The 24,866-nt window shown below is 41.2% G+C and overlaps 1 protein-coding gene across 1 annotated transcript in view; it reads right to left on the reverse strand.

Annotated features, from left to right (window-relative positions):
- The window catches only part of LOC140728626 (uncharacterized), a 99,862-nt gene that overhangs the window by 69,869 nt on the left and 5,127 nt on the right, over positions 1-24,866 (reverse strand). Inside the window, exons 3-5 of the mRNA XM_073047628.1 lie at positions 20,972-21,071; positions 5,868-6,190; positions 1,356-1,455 (exon numbers count right to left, since the gene is read on the reverse strand). Coding sequence (XP_072903729.1) covers positions 1,356-1,455; positions 5,868-6,190; positions 20,972-21,071 — 523 coding nt within the window. The remainder of the gene's footprint in view (positions 1-1,355; positions 1,456-5,867; positions 6,191-20,971; positions 21,072-24,866) is intronic.

The following is a 24,866-nucleotide window of genomic DNA, read 5'->3' on the forward strand; positions in this document are numbered from 1 at the left end:
TCCTTTCAGTTAGTCCTGACGAATGGTCTCAGCCCAAAACGTCGACTGTACTTCTTCCTATAGATGCTGCCCGGCCTGCTGCGTTCCACCAGCATTTTGTGCGTGTTGCTTGAATTTCCAGCATCTGCAGATTTCCTTGTGTTAACTTTAAACACAAGGTAGATTTCAGTTGCCAAAATAGTCTAAAACAATTATAATCTTTTTTTTTTTTAAATTTTTTTTATTAGTTTTTCAAAACATTTTACAAAATTAAAAACCCCAAATCCCAATGAGGAGCATTAATACAGTGCAAGATTAAGCATACAATAACAATTTGCTACAAAGGAAGAGAATTTAACAAAAAAGCACCTAATTAAAAGACAAGTGAGCTTAGTGTCCTCCCCAAGCCCCACAACACAAGAAAAAAACAACAACAACAACTCCAGACCAACCACCACACAGTATAAAGAGTACAAGTCCGGACAGTCAAACTCCCAGACTGTGAATACACTTAGCAACAGAGGATAATAATGCCTGCTACCAGAAAAAAAGGGAGCTGAAAGCAAGGGACCGAAAAGAAGAAGAAAAAAGAAAAAACCCTAGTCAAGAGGAAGGCTATGAAAGTACTCGATAAAAGGTCCCCAGACCTTATGGAACTTTAGATCCGAATTAAGAACTGAATAATGAATTTTTTCGAGGTCCAAGCAGGCCATAATGTCGTTAAGCCATTGTGCATGAGTGGGCGGGGCAACATCTCTCCATCTAAGGAGGATCAAGCGTCTAGCCAGGAGAGAGGCAAAGGATAGTATTCGGCATTTGGTCGGACCCAGACATAAATCTGTCTCGCCCCAAAAACTGAGCAGAGCAATTAAGGGGTTAGGTTCTAGGTGCTGATTCAGAATACCCGATAATGTAGTGAAGACATCTTTCCAGAATTTCTCCAAGCTAGGACAGAACCAGTACATATGGATGAGAGAGGCCACGCCCCTCTTGCATTTATCACAGAGCAGACTAATGCCAGGGTAGAATTGAGATAGTTTAGATTTAGACATATGGGCTCTATGAACAATCTTAAACTGTAAGAGGCAATGGCGAGCACAAAGGGAGGTTGAGTTAACCGATTTGAGAACTGAGTCCCAGCTCTCCTCGGATAAGGAGATATTTAAATCCTGCTCCCAGGCCATTTTAATTTTATCCACAGAGGCCCGTCGTAAGGCTGCTAGTTTATCTCGGATAATTGAAATTAAACCTTTACCTAGTGGATTAATGGAAAGAAATAGGTCCATAGCATTTTTCGCAGGCATTTCAGGAAAGTTAGGAATTAAAGGAGCAGTAAATCTATTTTTTAAGATAGAAATCAGACTGATTGTACTTACCTTCTGTAGTCAACCCTCCACGGACTACAATGTCCTTCAGTCCAAGCAAATTACCGCAGCTTAATGATTTTAGGATTTCCGAACATCCTCTTCTTTGGGTCTGTAGAAAAGACGACATGATTTTTCTCTCTCCTAAATAAAATCGAAGGTCAGCAAGAATTTAGAGTCAACTCGGTTAGAAGATACGCAGTAATCTTGCGGTGACCTCAGATTGGCTTCGAAAGCATCAACACATCAGTCAATGTATTCGGGAAATTACATTGAAGTGAAACAATCAAAAGGAATAAGGGAAAATCGAAACTGATATAAATCGGCTAATGTAACCAGGAAACGCTTTGAGATGTAAAGCTACAGAAGTCATAGCTCCTTCCTCGCTGACAGGGTTCAAACAGGCTAAAGATTATTAGCCTACCCCTTATTCTTAAACCGTGGCCTCTGGTTCTGGACTCCCCCAACATCACGAACATGTTTCCTGCCTCTAGCGTGTCCAATCCCTTAATAATCATATGTTTCAATCAGATCCACTCTCATCCTTCTAAATTCCAGTGTATACAATCCCAGTTACTCCAATCTTTCAACATATGACAGTCCCGTCATTCTGGGAATTAACCTTGTGAACCTACGCTGCACTCCCTCAATAGCAAGAATGTCCTTCCTCAAATTTGGAGACCAAAACTGCACATATTACTCCAGGTGTGGTCTCATCAGTACCCTGTACAACTGCAGAAGGACCTCTTTGCTGCTGTACTCAACTCCCCTTGTTATGAAGGCCAACATGCCATTAGCTTTCTTCACTGCCTGCTGTACCTGCATGCTTACTTTCACAGTGACTGTTGAACAAGGACACCTAGATCTCATTGTACTTCCCCTTTTCCTAACTGGACACCATTCAGATAGCAATCTGGCTTCCTCTTCTTGCCACCAAAGTGGATAACCTCACATTTATCCACATTAAACTGCATCTGCTATGCATCTGCCCACACACCCAACCTGTCCAAGTCACCCTGCATTCTCAAAACATCCTCCTCACATTTCACACTGCCACCCAGCTTTGTCTCATCTGAAAATTTGCTAATGTTACTTTTAATCCCTTCATCCAAGTCCAGGTACACTACATCCAGTGGATTTTCCTTGTCCATTTTCATAGTTACATACTCAATAAATTCCAGAAGATTAGTCGAGCATGATTTCCCCTTCGTAAATCCATGCTGACTTGGACTGATCCTGTTGCTGCTATCCAAATGTGCTGTTATTTCATCTTTTATAATTGACTCCAGCATCTTCCCTACCACTGATGTCAGGCTAACTGCTCTATAATTCCCTGTTTTCTCTCTCCCTCCCTTCTTAAAAAGTGGGATAATATTAGCTACCCTCCAATCCACAGGAACTGATCCTGAATCTATAGAACACTGGGAAATGATTACCAATGAGTCCATGATTTCTAGAACCACCTCCTTAAGTACCCTGGGATGCAGACCATCAGGCCCTGGAGATTTATCAGCCTTCAGTCCTATCAGTCTACCCAACACCATTTTCTGCCTAATGCGAATGTTTGTGTCTTCCTTAGTGAAGACAGATCCAAAGTACCTGTTCAACTCATCTGCCATTTCCTTGTTCCCCATAATAAATTCAACTGTTTGTCTTCAAGGGCCCAACTTTGGTCTGAACTAATTTTTTCTTCTTCACAATACCTAAAAAAGCTTTTACTATACTCCTTTATATTCTTCGCTAGCATACCTTTGAACCTCACCTTTTCTCCCCGTATTGCGTTTTTTAGTGATCTTCTGTTACTTTTTAAAAAGTTTCCCAATCCTCCGGCTTCCTGCTCATCTTTGTTATGTTATCTTATTTTTATACTGTCCTTGACATCTTGTCAGCCACGGTCACCCCTTACTCTCCTTAGAATCTTCCTTCCCCTTTGTAATGAGCTGGTCTTGCACCTTCTGTATTATTCCCAGAAATACCTGCCATTGTTGTTCCATTGTTGTGAATAGGGAACACAAATATATCAGAACAGATTAAAACTAGCAAAGCAAAGGAAGGTTTAAGATAATCTCCTGGGCAAGGATCCTAACATCTCCTGATCCCACTCCCGTCTCAGCTAAGACCCCAGGTGAGAACTCCTGCTCAGGTACCACCACCTCTCCTCATCAGCTCCTTGCCTCACACGCTTCTGCTAACACTCGTCCTCCCCTCACTTCTCCAAGTCCCCCCTCTTTCCACCGCCTCACCTCCCGATTCCTCCAATTCACTGCCCTCTTCTGACCCCATGCATGACCCTGTTGTATCCCCATCATCCCCATCCCCTGCCGTCCCCTGTCCCACCTGCTTCTCCCTGTGAGGCACAATATCCTGTCCTCAGCACGGTCTCATCTTTGTTTTCCCTATTTTCATCCATTTCCCAGCACTCAAATACACGCAAGGGGTCTGGGGACAAGCATTACATCTGTCCCTATACCTTCTCCCTATCATCCAGGGCTCTAAACAGCCCATGCAGGTGAGGCTGTCTTTCACAGGTGAATCCTGTGGATCGGCATATGGGAGGGAGATTGAAAATGCTGATTATTATAATATGAGGAATCCGGAGATCCATGAGCCAGTCCTCATCATGGGATCAGAGGTGAAGACAGTCAGCAACTTTAAAGTTCACGGCATTATCATTTCAGAGGATCTTTCCATTACGAACAAGGCAGCGCCTCTACTTCCTTCAACACCAATGCCCTTGAACAGAAAGCGTACAAAAAGTAATGGATACAGCCCAGTCTGTCACAGGTTCTCAATATTTAATAATATATTTTTTACCTGCAACTGTTTTTTGCACACTTGCTGTTTGTCAGATGTATGCAGCTTTTCCCCAATTCTATTGTCCTCTTTTTTTAAAATTTATTACAAATACAAGAAAATGTATCTCAGGGTATTATATGGTGACATATATGAACTTTGATAATAAATTTATATTAAACATCAACTTCGGTGTTACGTATTGCATCTGATGCTCCCATTGCCGTTTCTTCTACATCAATGAGGATGGACGCAGATTGGGGGACAGCTTCACCAGCACTTTTGCCCCACCTGCCCAACAGGCAGGATCTCACGATGGTCAGCCATTTTAGTTCCATTTCCACACTGACATTTCTGAGCACAACCTCCTCTGTCAGGCGAGAGCAAATTAGAGAAACAGTACCTTGCATGCTGCTGGGACAGCCTCCAATCTGGCAGCATGAATCATAAATTCTCAAGCTTCCATTAATCACTCCCCTCAATCTCTCTCCCCCTTAATTTTTTTTTCTTTTCTCTCTTCTAGTGACCTAATTGGCCTCCATAACTCCATACCTTGCCCCTCCTCCACACTCTTCATTATCCATACACTGCTCTCAATGGTCCTTATGAAGGGTCTAGGCCCAAAACATCAACTGTTCATTTCTTTCCATGTATAGTTCCTGGCCTGCTGAGTTCCCCTCGCATTTGTATGTATTATGTAGTTAAGGTGCATTCCACACTTTGATGTTTAATATTCTGTATGTTTAAAGCTTGCTTTTGTGAAATGACTTGTTCTTTTTTTAAAAAAATCATAGGTTGGGTGTTTGATAATTCTTTAAATAGGTTGCATGATCGCTTTTTCTGTGGCAGCCCGTGGAAGAACAAACCTCAGTTGTACACAGCATACATACTGTACTGTGGTAATAAATGTATATTGATACTTCAAAGCTTGATTTCGTACTTCACTGCATTTGTATTACTACATTTGGTGTTTTCTTCTAATTGAATTCAACATAGCAATAAGATTTTACCAAATGACAGAATAATGCCATTCAGGCTCCACTTAAGAGCAATTCACCTAGTCCCCAGTAAGTAATACTATCCAGTCTTTTCTCTATGGCCCATTAAATTCATTCCTTTTAGATACTTAACCGGCTCTTTATAGATCTCTGGAATTAAACCTCTATCTACTATCCCTGTCAGTGTATTCCAGATGCTAAACACACTGTATAAAATTCTTTCCTTTTAAGTTTACTTAGAAACAATACCCCAATGATGAGTTAGCAGCATTTATATTATGCTTTACATCACAGTTCCAGATACCCATCAACATTACAAATCTAAGTGCAAATCAGTTCTGAGCCAAGTGAGGAAAGAATATAAAGACATTAAATATGGTAAAAATCATTTTGCCACACTAATTTTATCCATCATTCTGTTACATCAACTCGATTTTCATCCCATTTCACAACTCTTTCTTTACATTCCCAAAAATTAATCTGATAACAACCTCCATTTCATATATTAAGGGGTTCTTAAGAGAACACTTTCTTGTGAAGTACAACTATTGCAACAATTTTGTCTGAGTTATTTTTCTGGATAGCATTTTGAGTATTATGGTTTTCAGCTAATGGAAAAATATCTTTCAAGTCGACGAACACTGAAAAATCATCAAGAAATTCTAATAGTTTGGAGGCAAGAACATTAAAATCTCCACATGCAGATAAATATCTTCTGATGCACATAAATTACCTGTGAAATTACCAACTCCGTGGCTGTTGCACCTTGTGGTGGATTCAGTATTTGTCCTCGCCTTCGCAGTTGCTCCTCTTGTCCTTCCATTGATATCAGGTGCAGGAATTGCAGATTGGTTTCAGCTGTTGATGGCTCTCCATTCGTTTCTGTTATACTCCAATAGGTCAAAGCGTAATCAATAAGTTGCTGTTTGTCCAACAATGGAGAAAGCTCGAAACCTTGTTTATTTAGGTACTTCAATATATCCTCATGCAGAACCTTCCTGCGTTTTAGGAGCTCTTCTGCATTTTGGCTGTGGTTCAGAATGATACCGATGAGGTCTGCAAGAAAGTTCAAGAATATGTAATTTATATGCACGTAAATGCCCTAGTAAAATAAGAAATTGTGAGTAAAATAATTAATACACTAAGGTAAATACAAATGAGAAATTAAGCCGTTTCTCTACTGCAACTAAAAATAAATAGTGATTCTGAGGGAGAAAAATGGCCACAGTTGCCCGGTTTGCTGCCTCTTACTCAGGGGTTGAGATTCAATACTGACTTCCTCTGCTGTCCATGCAGTCTGCACTGTGACCAAGTGGGTTTCTTCCTGGAGATGGATTTCCTTCCAAATTCCACGAGACTAAAGGCTGATGGGCCACCGTAATGCATAGGTAAATGGAGGAACTTAGGAGCTGAAGGGAATGTGGGTGGTTTAAAATAGGATTAATGAGTGTAAATGGGTACTTGAGACATGTGAGGTGAAGAATTTTTTTCTTTTCTGTATGGCATCCATTATGCTTAATGACACAGACAGACATTTTAAAGCAACACACACAAGGAACTCAGCAGGTCAGGCAGTAGCTATGGAAAAGAGTAAACAGTCAGCATTTAGGGCTGAGACCCTTTATCACAATTGCAAAGGAGTAGGAGTGAAACAGACTATGAAGATGGAGGGAGGAGAGGAAAGTGATAGATGAAACCAGGAGAGGGGGAGTGAAGAGCTGGGAAGTTGATTGGTGAAATAGATTAAGATTCAGAGTAAAGGGAATCTGATAGGAGACGACAGAAGATCATGCAAGAGAGGGAAGGGGAGGAGCGGCAGAGGGAGGTGATTGCAGGTAAAGAGATAAATTGAGGGAGCGAAACAGGAATAGAGAATGGTGAAGCGGGGTGTAAGGCAATTACCAGAAGTTCAAGAAATCATGTTGGAGGCTATCCAGACAGAATATAAGGAGTTGCTCCTCCAACCAGAGTGTGGCTTCATCGCTGCAGTGGAGGCGGCCATAGACTGATATGTTGGAATGGGAAAAAGTAGAATTGAAATGGGTAGCCACTAGGAGATCCAGCTTTTTGTGACAGACAGAGCAAAAGTGCTCGGTGAAGTCGTCTCCCAATCTACATCGGGTCTCACCAATCTACAGGAGGCCACACCAGGAGCAGCAGACGCAGCATATGATCCCAACAGACCAACTGGTGAAGAGTCGCCTCACCTGGAAGGACTCTTTGGGGCCCTGAATGATAATGAGGGAGGTGGTGTCCTCCCTCTCATAATACTAACATACCATTTACCTTCCTGTTCTCCGATTACATCCACTGGCTTTCAGTGACATGTGCACAAGGACACAAGGACACCGAGCTTCCTTTGAACATTAATACCATCCAATCTCTTGCTTGCCATTTACACAATACTGTATTTCTGTTTTGTGCACTAAAGTAAATGACCTCATGTATTTTCCACATGATATTGCATACCCTCATCCAATTCATTCAGCTTGTCCACATCTCCCTCAATTCACTTTACTCCACCTCAGTACTCACAATACCACTATATTTTGTATTAATAGGAAAATTAGAAATTTGACATAACACTCAAGCCAAATTACTCAGGTAGATTGCGAAAGGCTGGATTCCACATCTCTGCCTTATTCTGCTCGTCACAGACTGTTAATCTGAAGTGGTTCTGTTTATTCCCATCATTTGCTTTCTGTTTAATAATATATTTCAGCATGATCCCTCCAATTCCATATTATCTACAGCTTTAACAACCTCCTGCACGGGACCATATCAAAATCTTCCAAGCAGCTAAATACACCATGTTTGCTGGCTCCTGCTCATCTATTCTACTAAACATGTCCTCAAAGAATACTTCAGCATTTTTCTTTCCAAGATTCACATTAATTCTGCCTATTTCCATTATAGTTTATTTGGAAAACATTTAAACCATTAATATTCCTTATTGATTCGTGTATATACTGTTTCTGTATATTCCAACAACATGGTTGTATCTCCCATAAAATAGCTTAAAAAATTGATTCTGAATAGGGCATACACAAAATAAAACTTATGGTAAACTGCAGTGATTAAAATGATCTATCGTGGTATCATGTGTCCCACAGTGAGAAAGGGTGACTTCTGACTGTGAAACTTCTCACTATCTGAATGCCCAGAGCATCAGGCTTCCTTTGAAGAGTCTTGAGAGACTATTTTATCCATGTTGAGAGTTCTGAGAGTCCTCTTTAATAAAGTAGGTTGGGAAAGGGGTGACTGCATATGCCACAGACAGAAGTGCAAAACCAGTCTTCACCTTCACCAGATTTGTGGAATAGCTGCAAGTGGTTTCATAATTTAAATATGCACATTAGAGTCTGCTTTCAGAGTTTCTCTTCTGCACCACTGAATACATAAATGAACTGAGCATTCACTGCAAATACATCCTTTCTGATAAATCCAATATATTGGGTTTGAAGCAGAAATGATAGCTTCTTGATTAGTAAAAGTGTCAACGGTTATGTGGAGCAGGTAGGAGAATGGAGCTGAGAGGGATAATAAATCAGCCGTTATGGAATAACAGAACAAACCTGATGTGCTGAAAAGCCAAATTCTACTCCTATGTCTCGTTACCTTCTTGAGATTCATTCACTTGCAGGCAATTTCAGGAATAGAAGCAGAAAAGAAAGGCATGTTAAGAAATGGTTAAGAGAAACAAAGAAAAATAGCATCTACAATGATGAAAAAAATTGAAGGGCTCCAATTGCACCATTTCCAAAGTAATTTTTCAGGTTAGGAAAGGTATTCAGCACTAACATTTAATGCACTCACACCTAACTAATCATACCCTATATTTTCAACCCTATTTCATGGAATATAAACACAGGATTCTGGTTAATTGGGACACATCAGGCTCAATACACTTTCATCCAATTAAGTGTCTGCACCAATTAGCTGAAGTTCCATGAAAATAGTTAAGGTATAATAAAGCCAAGCTACCAACTAAAAATGATGCATTTAAATAAAATACAGAACAGATTAGAACTCTACAAATACCACTACAGTATTATGAAACTGTATCGGTTGCTAATAGTTATCACAAAGGAATTCATCTGACAAGTACGCTCATTTTATTGACTAAATAAAAAAAATCAGTGCAGACTGCATTGCATTCACTGCCTCCCTGCATAGTCAAAATAAAGCAAAACTCACTGTCAGCCCATGATGCAAGCAAATGCAACTAACACTATTTTAAAATAGTTTGCTCTGGTATCTAACGGCCACACAATTGCACACGACTGATACTAGTTAGAAACTGTTCAACAATAGTCTCTGGCAGTTCCAGGGTACTAACTCTTTCTGAAGCTGGTGGTATGGGACTTAAGCACCTCTGGTTGTTGAGAGTGAGAAGCATTCACTGAACGTTTTTGATGAAATACACAATAGAGAAAGCTGAACATCAGTAGATTTTGATTATTTGTTCATGTTCTACATATTATTTGTTTACATTTTCTAATTATTTGCATGATTTGTTCTTTTTCAGACACAGATGCTTATTAGTCTTTCTCCTGTGTTTCTTGTGAATTCGAGTATGTTTCTTTGTTTTGTGGGAGTCTGCAAGAAGATGAATCTCAGTTGGATATGGTAGACATACTTTGAAAATAAATTTGCTTTGAACATTGTTTTGGAATAACATTTTCCTTGTGTCCAGTTTCTGCCTATTATTAATTACACTTGAAGAGGTGTTCCTTTGTCAACAATTCACTTCCTTTTCCCAACCATGTTAGCTACATTTTTTCAACCACTGCAGCTCTTGTGGCGACTGGTATCCAAAAAGCTCCAGGATTTGGTCAAAGCTTCAGAGAAGAAACACATTAATTATAAAGCAGCACAGTATGTGACAAGGCAAAGATGTAGAAAGGAAGCAGAAGCTGTTGTGGATCTCTTGTACCTTCTGCCATTGTCCTTCTAAGTGACAGTGGTGGCTTTCTGAGATACTATCAAAGGAGACCTGGTAAGTTGGGGCAGTTCATTTTTCAGATGATACACATTAACTAACATTCAGTGGTCCAGAGATGGAGGAAGTGATTAGAGAAGGTACTACGGTAATTAATTTCATCAGGGAAGTGGCAAGTTTGCATCACATGCCTCAGCTGTGTTGTTAATGCTGGAAAGGCTTTGGGAAGGCATTAGGCGAGTCATTCTCCACAGAATATCAACCTTCTGACCACCTCTTGTGGCCGTATTCATTAGGCCAGCTCAGTTAAGTTTGCAAGATGTTGACGGTGAGGAATTTAATGAAAGTAAGGGAGTTGACTGACTGTTTTACTAGAAATGATCAGTGGCATTCACTTCTCTAATGCAAGTAGAATTTATGAATGGTGCTGAGGTTTTGTCGCAGGTGAGGAGTTATGAATGAAACTGAACATGGTAGAATCACCATCTTATATCTGCATTTCTGGAAGGAAGGTCATTGATAAAATCAATTGAAGATTGTGGTCAATTCACTTTTCAATGAATATGTATTATTCTGTACATTGGTTACTTGTCAGTCTGTAGTTTTTCATTGATTCTTTATATCTATTTGTTCTACTGTGAATTCCTACAAGGAAATACATCATAGGATAGTATATAGTGAAATATACACACGTTAATAATAAATTTACTTTGAATTTTGAACTCTGATCTCTGTGTATAGAGGTTGTAGTGGAAAGTTACCATTTGAAAAACATGGGTAATTTGATCTGGAGCTTTCAGTCCTGCACCCCATCCCTCCCAGTCAGCATAGTCCATTCTTGATGCAAGGAAGGTACTACATAATAGATGGTAACATGAATATTTCCATTTTACTTGAAACCGGTTGGAAATTATTTTGCCACATCAGTTGAGGGAACCATCATAACTCCATCTCTTTAAGGTTCATCTCTTTAATCTTGATTGCATTTAGCATTAGCATATCTTGTGAAGCCATATTATTTCTTTCATGCACAGGACAGGGACATTTATTGCTCACTACTAAATTGTTTACATGTTTTGCTCAGATACTACTGAGGGGAATTAAATATTAATCTCTTTAGTGTGTACCTGGTATCACTGAAAGTTCCGACCATGTAGGAACAATAGGTTTCCTTTCCTGAAGGAGACGAGTGAAGAAATTTAGTGTTTGTCTCTGTACCCATGAAGTATATCAAGTCCATATTTATTAAATAATGCAATTTTAATTTCCAAGTTACCTATGTTGTAGTCAGATTTACCTTTTTAACAATGGATTTTGAATTCTAATTATTAGTCCAGCAGCTTAATTACAATCATACATTGTTTACAATTAAACCTGCCATGGAACTGTGCAGAACAGTATCTTAAATGCATTATTTCAACATGGACAAAGCTAAATTTGGCTGACATATGCCAAGGCTTGTCTGCATATGCTTGTAAAGATGAAACATCTGTTTGTTTGGCACGATACATGATGTAACATAGAAACTAATTTCATATTAGAAACAGAAAACCTATAGCACAATACAGGCCCTTCAGCCCACAATGCTGTGCCAAACATGTATGCACTTTAGAAATTACCAAAGATTACCCATAGCCCTCTACGTATTTTTCTAAGCTCCATGTACCTGTCCAGGAGTCTCTTAAAAGACCCTATTGTATCTGCCTACACCACCATTGCCGGCAGCTCATTTCACGAACTCACCACTTTCGGCATAAAAAACTTATCCCTACTCCCCAGCACCTTAAAACTGTGCCCTCTCATGCCAGCCATTTCAGTCCTGGGGAAAAAGCATCTGACTATACACATGATCAATGCCTCTCATTATCTTGTACACCTCTACCAGGTCACCTCTCATCCTACGCCACATCAAGGAGAAAGGGCCAAGTTCACTCAACCTATTCTCAAAAGGCACGCTCCCCAAATCAGACAACAACCTCATAAATCTCCTCTGCACCCTTTCTATAGTTTCAGCATCCCACCTGTAGTGAGGTGACCAGAACTGAGCACAGTACTCCAAGTGAGTCCAGCATTACCTCTCTCTCTGCTCTTAAACCTAATACTTGGTTCATGAAAGCCAATGCACCATATGCCTTCGTAACCCTAATGTGCAGTAGCTTTGAGTGTCCTATCGACTCAGACCCCAAGATCCCTCTGATCCTCCACACTGCCAAGAGCCTTACCATTAATACTATATTCTATCATCATATTTGACATACCAAAATGAACCACCTCAGACTTATCTGAGTTAAACTCCATCTGCTTAGCCTAGTTTTTCATCCTATTGATGTCCTGCTATAACCTGACAGCCCTTCACACTATCCACAACACACCCAACCTTTGTGTCATCAGCAAATTTACTAACCCAACCCTCCACTTCCTCATGCAGGTCATTTATGAAAATCATGGAGAAAGGGTCCCAGAACAGATCTGAGGCTCACCACTGGTCACCAACCACCATGCAGAATATGACCTGTCTACAACCACTCTCCACCTTCTGTGGACAAGTCAATTCTGGATCCACAAAGCAAGGTTCCCATGCCTCCTTGCTTTTTCCAATAAGCCTTGCATGGGGTAACTTATCAAATGCCTTGCAGAAATCCATATACACTACATCTACTGCTCTTCCATCATCGATGTGTTTAGTCACATCCTCAAAAAATTCAATCAGGATCGTAAGGCATAGCCTGCCTTTGACAAAGCCATGTTGACTATTCCTAATCACATTATGCCTTTACAAATGTTCATAAAACTTGCCTCTCAGGATCTTTTCCATCAACTTACCAACCACTAAAGTAAGACTCACTTGTCTACAATTTCCTGTGTTATCTCCACTCCCTTTCTTGAATAAAGAAACACCTGCAACCCTCAAATCCTCGGGAACCTCTCCTGTCCCCGTTGATGATGCAAACGTCATCACCAGAGGCTCAGCAATCTCCTCTCTCACTTCCCACAGTAGCCTGGGGTACATCTCATCCAGTTCCAGTGACTTATCCAACTTGATGTTTTCCAAAAGCTCCAGCACATCCTCTTTCTTAATATCTAGATGCTCAAGCTTTTCTATCCGCTGTAAGTAATCCCTACAACTGCCAAGATCCTTTTCCATAGAGAATACTGAAGCAAAGTAATCATTAAGTATCATTGCTATCTCCTCTGGTTCCATACACACTTTTCCACTGTCACACTTGATTGGTCCTATTCTCTCACGTCTTATCCACTTGCTCTTCACATACTTATAGAATTCCTTGGAGTTTTCCTTAATCCTGCTCGCCAAGGCCTTCTCATGACCCCATCTGGCTCTCCTGATTTCATTAAGCTCCTTCCTGCTAACCTTATAATCGTCTAGATCTCTATCACCTAGTTTTTTGACCTTTCATAAGCTTTTCTTTTCTTCTTGACTAGATGTTCAACAGCCTTTATACACCAAGATTCCTGTATCCTCCCATCTTTTCCCTGTCTCATTGGAATGTACCTATGCAGAATGCTAAACAAATACCACCTGAACATTTGCCACATTTCTGCTGCACATTTCCCCAAGAACATCTATTCCCAATTTATGCTTCCAAGTTCCTGCCTGATAGTTTCACATTTCCTCTACTCCAATTAAATGTTTCACTAACTTGGCTGCTCCTATCCTTCTCCAATGCTATGGTAAAGGAGGTAGAATTGTGATCACTATCTCCAAAATGCTCTCCCACTGAGATCTGACACCTGACCAGGTTCATTTCTCAATACCAGGTCAAGTACAGCCTCTCCTCTTGTAGGCTCATCTATATTTTGTGTCAGGAAACCTTGAACACACCAACCTCCACCCCATCTAAACCCCTTGCTCTATGGAGATGCCAATCCATATTTGGGAAATTAAAATCTCCCACCATGACAGCCCTGTTATTACACCTTTACAGAATCTGTCTCCCTGTCTGCTCCTCAATGTCGCTGTTACGATTGGGTGGTCTATAAAAAACATCCAGCAGAGTTACTGACCCCTTCCTGTTCCTAACTTCCACCCAGACTCAGTAGACAATCCCTCCAGGACTTTTTTTTCTGCAGTCGTGACACCATCTCTGATCAGCAGTGCCACACCCCACCTCTTTTGCCTCCCTCCCCATCCTTTCTGAAACATCGATAGCCTGGCACTCTAAGTAACCATTCCTGCTCCCGAGCCATCCAACTCTGTAATGGCCACAACATCATAGCTCCAAGTACTGATCCACGCTCTAAGCTCATCTGCTTTGTTCATAATACTTCTTGCATTAAAACAGACATTTCAAACCATCAGTGTGAGCACATCCCTTCTCTATCACCTGCCTATACTCCCTCTCGCACTGTCTCTAAGCTTTCTCTATTTACTACCTTTGAGGTCTTGCTTCTCAACTTCCTTCCTAACTCCCTGTAGTCTGGTTTCAGGACCTCCTCCCCTTTCCTACCTATGTTGCTGGCACCAATATGTACCACAACCTCTGGCTGTTCACCTTCCCATCTCAGGGTATGATGGACACGATCAGAAACATCCCAGACCCTGGTGCCTGGGAGGCGAACAACCATCCGTTGTCCTTTCCTGCGTCCATAGAATTGCTTAGCTGACCCCCTAACTATAGAGTCCCCTATTACTGCAGCCTTCTTCCTTTCCCTACCCTTCTGTTGCTTCCCTCAGGTTGGCTGACTCCTTCCCTCCCCCCCCCCCCCCCCCCCAACAGTACTCAAAGAGGAGTACTTATTAAGGGAGATAGCCACAGGTGTACTCTCTAGTATCTGACTCTTGCCCTTCCCTCTCCTGTTACCCACTTATCTGTCTCGAGGCCCAGGTGTGACTACTTGCCTATAGCTCCTCTCTATCACCTCACTTTCCCTGACCAGATGAAGGTCATCGAGCTGCAGCACCATTTCCCTAATGCAATCCCTAAGGAGCTGCAGCTCGACGCACCTAACACAGATGTGGCTTTCCAGGAGGCTGGGAGCCTCCAAGACTTCCCACATCTGACACCCAGTACAGAACACCAGCCTCAGTCATACTTCCCGTTTCTATTCTACACAGGTAGTCTACCTCACTGTGACTTGATTTCGCGAAGCCTGTTGAGCCAAAGCCCTCCTACTCTGATGTCCACTCCTTCCTTCGTTTTACGGCGGTTGACACCCAGCTTAATGGTGCATTGCCGCCAGCTTCTACTCTGGAGAGTGGATCAGACGATAGACCTACATTCTAAATACACCCCCCCCCCCCCCAATCTACATGTTATCCTTTCTTCTTTGGCCATCCAAGTACCCTATTCCTGCTTATCCATCATATCCTATTTAAAAAATCCCTGTATCCCTTAACAAAGCTAAAAGCACCCTGACCTGTGCTCTCATCCATACCCAGTAACCCTTCTAAAGTGAATTCCTGCACCTCCAATTCTCTTGGATTAATTCTCATCATCTCTGTATCCCATACTTCCTGCAACTCAGAATTAGATGTTCTACTGACATTCCTCACACAATCCTGTCTGGTGTTTCCCTATCATTTTCAATGTTTTGCTTAGTGCACAGTGCTCCAGCCTTAACCTAGTCCACACAGTTTCCTCTCTTCTGTATCCTCTGCCTACCCTAGTACCTGTAACACTCGTGTTTGTTACAAATGCCTCCCTTTCCTCTGTCACATCTTGCCCCATTTGGATGATTCTTTCCCAGATTATACACTTGGCCTCTGCTTTGCTGATACTAATGTGTATTTCTATATTTTCTTTAATACCCTCTTTGCCAACTCATCCACCCTCATTCCCCTTCACTCCTACACGAGGTGGAACCCTTAGAAATTTAACCTGACCTCCCTAATTTGCAACTCTTGTGACTGACTGAAGGACTTCAAAAAGTACAGTACATCTTGCTGGCTGTTTGAGTGAAAAGACCTTAAACTTGCTAGAACTGAGGATGAATCTGAGCATATCAACACTGACTAGTCGAGCTTTGTCCACCCATCGCAACGCAACCAACACTGCCAATTTCTCCACTGTATTCACTCCTAGATGCTCTTCTGCTTACTCCAATTTCTTTTGCTGGTATAGCCACCCCAAACCCTGTCACTCCTATTTCTGGTTCCTTAACACCATCTGTATAAATCTGACTATAACCACTATAATTTTCCATCACATGAAATTTGGTAACAGCATTTAACTCAGTTTTATATTTTCCTTTCCTTTTTACATTAACAAATGCCAGTCTATGTCTGGTCATACAATCTTCCATGGAGCTACAACCAGATAAACAACTGAAGGACTTCTCCTTGGACCAAATGCTCCATATTCTTTAGCAATATCATTCCCTACCCGACTGAAGTTATCCCTCTGAAACTTCCCATTCTCCCAGCACTCCTTTTGCAGGGCGAGAAGCATTGTGCCCATGCAAATTAGCCCAGTAGTTTGCCATCAATTGCTCCCTTCTTAGCTTCAAAGGCATTACTCCCAATTCTAACTGTAGGGCTGATACTGGTGATGTTTTAAAAACCCCACTGAACACTCTCAAAGCCTGATTCTGAATCACATCCAGTTTCCTTACGAGACCCAACTCCTGATCCATATGCCACATTTTCATAGCCCAACACAGATCTTACTAAAGCCATATACATTCTCTTCAATGCTGAACAGCTTGCTCCCCATTCCCTACCAGTCAAACATTTCATCACATTACTTTTTTACATTTCTCCTCAACTTTCCTGACATGGCCTGCTCATGTTAACTGAATCAAATACAACTCCAAGAAATTTAAACAATCCAAGCCTTTCTAATTCTATCCCATACATCCTTAACTTCTTCCCTACCTCAATTCTTTTCTTGGTGAAACATATAGTTCGAGTTTTTTTCTACTGAAAATCTACATCCCCAATCATAACCCCACTCCACCAATTGTTCCTTGTAGTTTCCTGATTATATGCTCCATGTTCCTGCCTCTTTTCCACAAGACCCCATCATCCGCAAACAGTGACCTACCTATATCCACTGGTACCTTTGTGAAGACATCATTAATCAAAATGATGAAAAGTAATGGGCTAATCACACTACCTTGAGGTGTGCCATTTCCCACTATGTATTGTTTTGATAATTCTGACCGAATCGAAGCTTGAATTTTCCTATCAAAATCTTTTATCCAATTAAAAACTCCCACCAACTCCCATCTTGTGCAGTTTAATTAACAATCCTTCCTTCCACATTATATCATAGGCATTCTCTATCAAAAAACACTGCAACTACTGACTCTTTATTTGCCTGGGCTTTTCTTATTTCAGTCTCTAACCTTATCACCGAGTCCATAGAATTCCTTCCCTTCCTAAAACCACTGATAACTTGCCAGCATTCTCCTCTTCTCAAGTTCATACGATAAACATTCTGTTATCATCCTTTCCATTATCTTGCATATATTTGATGTTAATGATATTGGTCTGTAGCTAGTGGGTTTTGACACATCCTTTCCAGGTTTCCTTATTGGAATTACTACTCCTTTTCATGCACTTGGTAATCTTCCCTTCTCCCACACTGTTGTAAAGATGCAACAACTTCAAGAGCACTCCTTCTCCTAGATTTTTTTAGCATAACATAGCACATCAGATCTTTCCCTGGGGAGGTTGGTCTTGATCTCTTTATTGCTCTCGCCATCTCTGCCAACGTAAATGATTCATCAATTATATCATCAGTCTCTTCCCTCCTGTTTAACACACCTGGGTGTTGACTCATTGTTCTTTCCCTTCTCCACTCTTCAGAAAAATTTTCTGAATTCTACCTTTACAAACAACTTGGCCATGATCTCAGCCTTATCCCTGCTGGACACTGCTGTTTCCTCCTCAGATAACATTACTGAATACCCCCATTCCCTTCTATCTCCTCCCATCCTCTTAATCTATTCATCCTATTTTTACTCCTGGGTATAGATCCTTCTGCTGCCATAATAATTGCTGAAGTCAACTGACTGTTTAATTCATCTATATTTCCAGAAATGTCAATCCTCTTCAATGCTACTTCACTCAACTTCTGGAACTTACACCAATCTGCTTTTCCAAACACCCACTTTGGGATTCCACCAACTGATCTTACTTCAACTCTTTCACCCACTGAACATGAAACTGGGTAGGGATCACTGCCTACTGTTGAAGCAGTCCAAACTCCCCAGTTACTAACTCCAGCCAAGGTATTTGACACAAATGTAATATCTAATACTGACTCTGTTCCTGTTATGTTTATCCTTGTTCATCTACCATCATTCATAGACACCAAATCCTTTTCTTCCATCAAATCTTCAATTACCTTTCCATTTGAATCTGTAAACTAATCCCCCCATATTGTGCTGTGAGCATTGAAATCTGCACACCACACTACTTTATGTCCGTTTTGTCCTAGTGTCCTTAGTAAGCTATCCAAATCCAACCTTTTACATGGATTATAGTAGTTAATTATAACCACTACCTCCCCTCTCCCACTTACACCACTATGTATTCCTGATCTTCCTTTTCCAGTACCCTATATGGTAAACCTTGTTTGATTAATATAGCACAACCCCCTCCTCCCCCTAGATTTCATTGTATATCCATATACCACAAAGTCTAACCATTTCTTTAATAAACTGCTTGAACTCCTGGCTATCTGGCAGTAAGCTCCTTGCATTCCATTGCAAAAGAATCACTATAATTAGTATTAACCAACCCATGACACTTCCTGATTTGACTGATTAGTGAGGTTCTCCCTCACTTCTTCCCATGTCAATCCTACTTACCCTAAATGGTTCATTTCTGCTTTGACAACCAGCTGAATTTTTTTTCACTTTTCGACTTTACATCAGCCGTACTATTAATCTTACAGCTTCTGCACAAGTGATCTTTCTTTTCACTCTTATTTCTTGAATTTTATTCTCCCGTGTCAATCTCACACCCCCTATATGCCACATTATGAGCTCCTCCACAATTACAGCATTTTGGCTGCACTCCTGTTCCACAATTTTCATATTCATGATCAGCCCCATATCTAGCACATCTCCTCTGCCTATTACAGTTTTTAAGCTATGTGTCCAAACCTTTGACAACTATAGCACCTCAATGGCTTTGGCACATACTCTTACTGGGTAACTCACAAAACCCAGGAACACCTTCTCTGACACTCCTTCAAATTCAATCAATACTGCTTCACTTTCCTTTTTCACTCCATCCTTTGTTTTCAGTCTTTGAACATTCATTACTTTTCCTCCTTTGACATTCCTCTTCAGCTCCTCCATATTTATACTCATTGGTACCCCCCGTGATCACTCCTTTACATCCACCACCATTTCGTGCTCCCACCCTCCCTGTGTATTCCACCTTACATACTCTTAATTTGAGTGCTTTCTCAAGCTGTTCCTCATTCGCACATCTTACCAATAGGTTGCCATCATTAAGAACTTTTGCAGATACCATTTCCCCCATCTTATTTGCCAGTGTTGTTGTTAGCACAAACAGCTTAATTTTCTTCATGACCTACGAAAAAGCTGGACGAACTCAGCAGGTCGGGCAGCATCCGTTGAAAGAAGCAGACTTCCTGACAAAGGGTTTCGGCCCGAAACGTTGACTGCTTCTTTCAACTGATGCTGCCCGACCTGCTGAGTTCATCCAGCTTTTTTTGTACGTCTTGATTTGACCACAGCAAATCAAGTGTACTTTGTGTTTAATTTTCTTCATGTTTCCTTGAGCCTTCTCATTAAACCTTATTATGACAACGCATTCTCTCTGAACTTGTTCATCTTCCTCACTTTCAGAGCTCTCTCCACTATCATTTATTATTCTTTTACTCCCTCTCTCATTTTCATTCATCTATCCCCTCACTATCTCCTCATTCCCTTTAACTCTCCCTTCACAACCATCCATTTCTCCCCAGGCAGCCTGCTCAGCCTCGCTGCCAACCCGCACCAGAACCAGAAACACAAGCACGCAATGGCCAACCCTGGCCCCGTTGGACCTTTCCTGATCTTCTATAAAACTGTCTCCTTTTAACCTCTTTGCGCTGGTCTAACTCGTTGACGCTTGCTGGAATATGAAAATCAATTTGCTGACATTGCAGACAGGATGTGGAAAGGAACTTTGATAGCTGCAGCGAAATCAAGCTTGATTTATTTTATGTTTAAGGAACTTAAGGTTAAAGTTTTGTATCTTCAGAGAACATTGACAAGGTTGAAATTCTGCCATTTTGGGTTTGTATTTGCGCTGTCTTGTGTTCAAGATTACAGTATACCGTTAGCACACAGAACTAGCCAGCAAGTACTTATAGTCCAAAGTACATTTTTATCGAGCGTGTATACAGTATACAACCTTGACATGTGTCTTCTTACAGGCAGTCACAAAAAGAAACGCCAAATAACCCGTTTAAAGAAAAACCCCACACCAGACCATCAAACGTGCGGGAAAAAAAATAAATAAGGCACCAGAAAGTGAAAAATACACAGAACATTAACATCAAGCTGCAGAGTCTCCAAAAGTGCACAAAAGTCCACAACCACGAACGGCCGAGACGAGTGAGGCCAGTCCTGGGGCCACAGCCTCCGACTCGAGTCAGTTCAGCGCTCCGTCTGTCAGTGGTTGCGGTCACAGCCACAGATCACTTGCGTGCCGAAGCACCTCAGTCAAACCACACAAGTAACAAAACACCTTTAGCACTGAAGATATTGAACATTACGATAAAAAAATCTAACTGATTTCTTTAAATAAATTTAAAACTTCATCGAGTGTAAACGGGCAATATTACACACAAGGTTGATCTCAAAGCCAAAAACAGTCTAAAGAGAAGACAAATCTAATGCAAGAGAGTGTTACACGGATATAAACAACTATAATCTATTTGTTAGATAGAAATCGACTTGGTTTTACTTACCATCTGCAGTCAACCGTTCTCCGACTATTGTGTCCTTCAGTCCACTCAAACGACGGGAGTTTAATGATTTTAGGATTTCAGAACATCCCCTTCTTTGGGCCTGTGATAAAGACGACATGATCTTTCTCTCTCCCAAATGAAATCGCCAAGGTTAGCAAGAATTTAGAGTAAACTGTTAGAAGATACGCAGTAATCTTGCAGTGACCTCAGATTGGCTACGAAAGCATCAACACAGTCAACGTATTCGGGAAATTACATCGAAGTAAAACAATAGAAAAGAATATGGGAAATCGAAACTGATATAAATCGGCTGACAAACAGGAAACGCCTTGAGATGTAAAGCTACACAAGTTGTAACTCCTTCCTCGCTGACAGGCTTCAAACAGGCTAAAGATTATTGTAGGAATTGAGGCTTCTAGAATCAGTCATTGATAGTTACAGCATGGAGACAGCTCTTCAGCCCGCGGGATCCGTAACAAACTTCAACCACCCATGTACACGGATCCTACAAGTATCACTTTTGTATTCTCCCCGTATTGTCATTTATCTCCATCTGTTTGCAGCAATCACTAAACACAGGCAATTTACACAGAGAAATTAGTTTGTCAGCACACACCTTTCCTACTCACACTGATTTGCTATGTATCTATTAAAATTACAAGCGAAATGGTGATTCCGCCTTAGGTTTTACGACTGGAACATAAACGGTAACAGATTATCAATGCAAAATATAATCCCGTGGAAGTTCCAATTTTCGGATTAGTCAGGTTGCAGATGATACGACTCTTAAATGATGTTTCGGAAATCTCATTGGCTTTAAACTGCATTTCTCTTTCTCCAAAGCCTCAGGCCTCTGTCTAAATATTCAGAAATGTGAATCGTTTCCTCTTAAATGTTGCACTCCATCTAAAATTAATAATATTGCAGTAAAAGACTAAGTTACATATTTGGGGATAACTATTGTTAAAAACAAATGCTTAAGGTGTGTGGATAATTTTCAACCTCAGACAAAACCACAAAAAAATTAAACCACTGAAGCAAAGGGACTTATTGTCACAAGGGGACATGAGCGTGGACCCAAGTGCAGGACACAGGCACTGAAATACTGGGGCAGGGCAGGAACAACTAAAGGATAGAAGGGGAGACCGTGGCGTACGTGAGGGACGTGGAGCTTAAAGGTGATCCTGGGGTTCAGAGACAGGTCTGGCAGGGCAGGATCATGGCTAGGCTACGCTAGAGGATGTGTCTGTGGGACAAGGAATGCTGGGAGGATAGCCCCTGGGCGGGCCACATAATTCCTGGGCAGGGCTCGCCCCCCCCCAGGCAGGAACACAGGGGCCTGGGCTGGTCGCGGGGCATAACCTGTCAGAGGAGGGGTTGGAAAAGGCGAGACTCCCCCACCGGGCAACAGCAGTCCAGATGGGCTTACCCGACGGAAGCAAGGAATAGAAAGGGTGCTCGGTCCAAGGTGACTACGAAAGCAGACTTACAGAACTAGTTGATTAACGGTGGGTACTCCAAGCCAGGACGAACAGAATGAAACCAGACAAACAGCGCAAGCAGGACAACCAAGTCAAAACGGGATAGACAGCACAAACAAGACAAACTGGCAAAACAGGACAACCCCTCAACTAGACTCAGTCCCAGAGACCCTTATATACACCGCCGGCCAATAGGCATCAGGTGTGCCTTCTTGAGTCCCAACAAACCATGATGATCCACAGGTGTGACTAATTGGCTCAAGGGTGAAAGGAGGGACGGCTACAAGACCCGGAGTCTGGAGTCTGCAGATCAGATCAAGACCCAGAGTGTGGGCTCCGGAGCAGAGCATAACACTTATCTTTGAAAGGTCAGGTTTTTCTTTGTAAAGCAAAAGGTCTTTCCAGGATTATATATATATATAGCTCTCCACTTATACATCAATAAAAAAATCTGTAAATTGATAGATACCATGTTGTTTAACTTTTTATGGAAAAACAAAGTTCATTATATTAAAAAATCTGTCATGAATAGTTATGACGGGGGGGTCTAAATTTTCTTGATTTTGACAGTCTTAATAATACTTTTTAAATTAATTGGATTAAACAATTTTTACGTAATCCTACTTCTACATGGAATTGTATTCCTTCTTTTGTCTTTTCCCAAGTTGGTGGATTGAATTTTTTTCTTTTACGTAATTACAAAATAGACAAAGTTCCTCCCCGTTTATCTCCATTTCATTTCATTTTAAAATCTTTTTATTAATTATTATTGAAGATTAACAAAAAAGATACATTGAGTCAATATGTCAATATATACAATAAAGAATTAAATTAGCAAATAACTGATTATCAAAGCTAAGCAATATATCAATAATAATAAGAAAACAAAGTGTTACGAATATTTTTTGAAAGAAAAAGGAAAAAAACCCCTACTAACTAAAAACAAACTCTACTAACTGAAAAAAAAACAAATAAAAAAACACCCATTGGGAGCACAACCCCAGAGCTATACATCATACAAGCTTCCATAGAAAAAAAAACAATCGGCCAACTCAAATCAACTTTAAAAAAGATTGGAAGGGAACCATATTAATTAACTCAGATCAAATGATGGTAGCGGGGGAATGAACCCCAACTTTTCTCAAAATCAAATCGAGGATCGAAAGTTTGACTTCTGATTTTCTCCAAACTAAGGCTGATTTTCTCATCACCTGAGAAAACCATTGTATCAAAGTAGGAGCAGAAACATCTTTTCATTTCAACAAAATAGCCCTTCTAGCCAATAATGTAACAAATGCAATTACATGTTGGTCTGATGGAGAAACACCATGAATATATTGAGGGATTATACCAAATAAAACTGTCAATTTATTAGGTTGTAAATAAACTTTTAAAACTTTAGAAATTGTAGAGAAAATCAAACCAAGTGGCTGGGAGTGAAAGACTGAAGCACCGCTGAGGGAAGGAGGTTTTTCCTGAAAGAGGCACTACTGCGCATGCGCGTAACGTAGCGCCAAGGTTTAAAAGGGAGAGAAAAATTTACTGTGGTCTTTTCAATCGAAGCAAGAGGATGAGAGTGAAAGACTGAAGCATCGCTGAGGGAAGGTGGTTTTTCTTTTCTTAACTGATCGGGGGAAAGAGGCACTACTGCGCAGGCGCATAACGTAGCACGCCAAGGTTTAAGGGTCTCGGCCCGAAACGTCGACATCGCTTCTCCCTGTAGATGCTGCCTGGCCTGCTGTGTTCTACCAGCATTTTGTGTGTTGTTTGAAAAACTTACGATGGCCTTTTCAATCGAAGCAAGAGGCTGGGAGTGAAAGACTGAAGCATCGCTGAGGGAAGGGCGCTTTTTTAAAAAACTGATCGGGGGGGGGGAGAGGCACTACTGCGCAGGCGCGTAACGTAGCGCGCCAAGGTTTAAAAGGGAGACTGCCATACACAGCGGCCATTGTCAGAGTGGACGGAGTCGGAGTGGGACGGCTTTGGCTCAATCAGGCAGAGGCGAAGGTAGGTTCCAGTAAGTTTCTGTTTTTCTTTTTTTTGGTTTAGTCTAGGGAATGTGCCAGGCAGGATGTTGGAATGTTCCTCTTGCAGGATGTGGGAAGTCAGGGAGACCTCTGGTGTCTCTGAGAATGACACCTGCAAGAAGTGCATCCAACTGCAGCTCCTGATAAACCGCGTTAGAGAACTGGAGCTGGATGACCTCTGGATCATTCTGGAGACTGGACAGTTTATAGATAGTAGCTTCCAGGAGGTAGTTACACCTAAGGTACAGGGCACAGGTAACTGGGTTACCGTCAGGTGAGGGAAGGGGGAAGGGCAGATAGTGCAGGGTTCCTCTGTGGCCATTCCCCTCCAAAACAGGTATAGCGATTTGGATACTGTTGGGGGAGATGGCTTACCTGGGACAAGCT

Source organism: Hemitrygon akajei, chromosome 5 (genome assembly GCF_048418815.1).
Source record: "Hemitrygon akajei chromosome 5, sHemAka1.3, whole genome shotgun sequence".
In the NCBI taxonomy this organism is placed as follows: Eukaryota; Metazoa; Chordata; class Chondrichthyes; order Myliobatiformes; family Dasyatidae; genus Hemitrygon; species Hemitrygon akajei.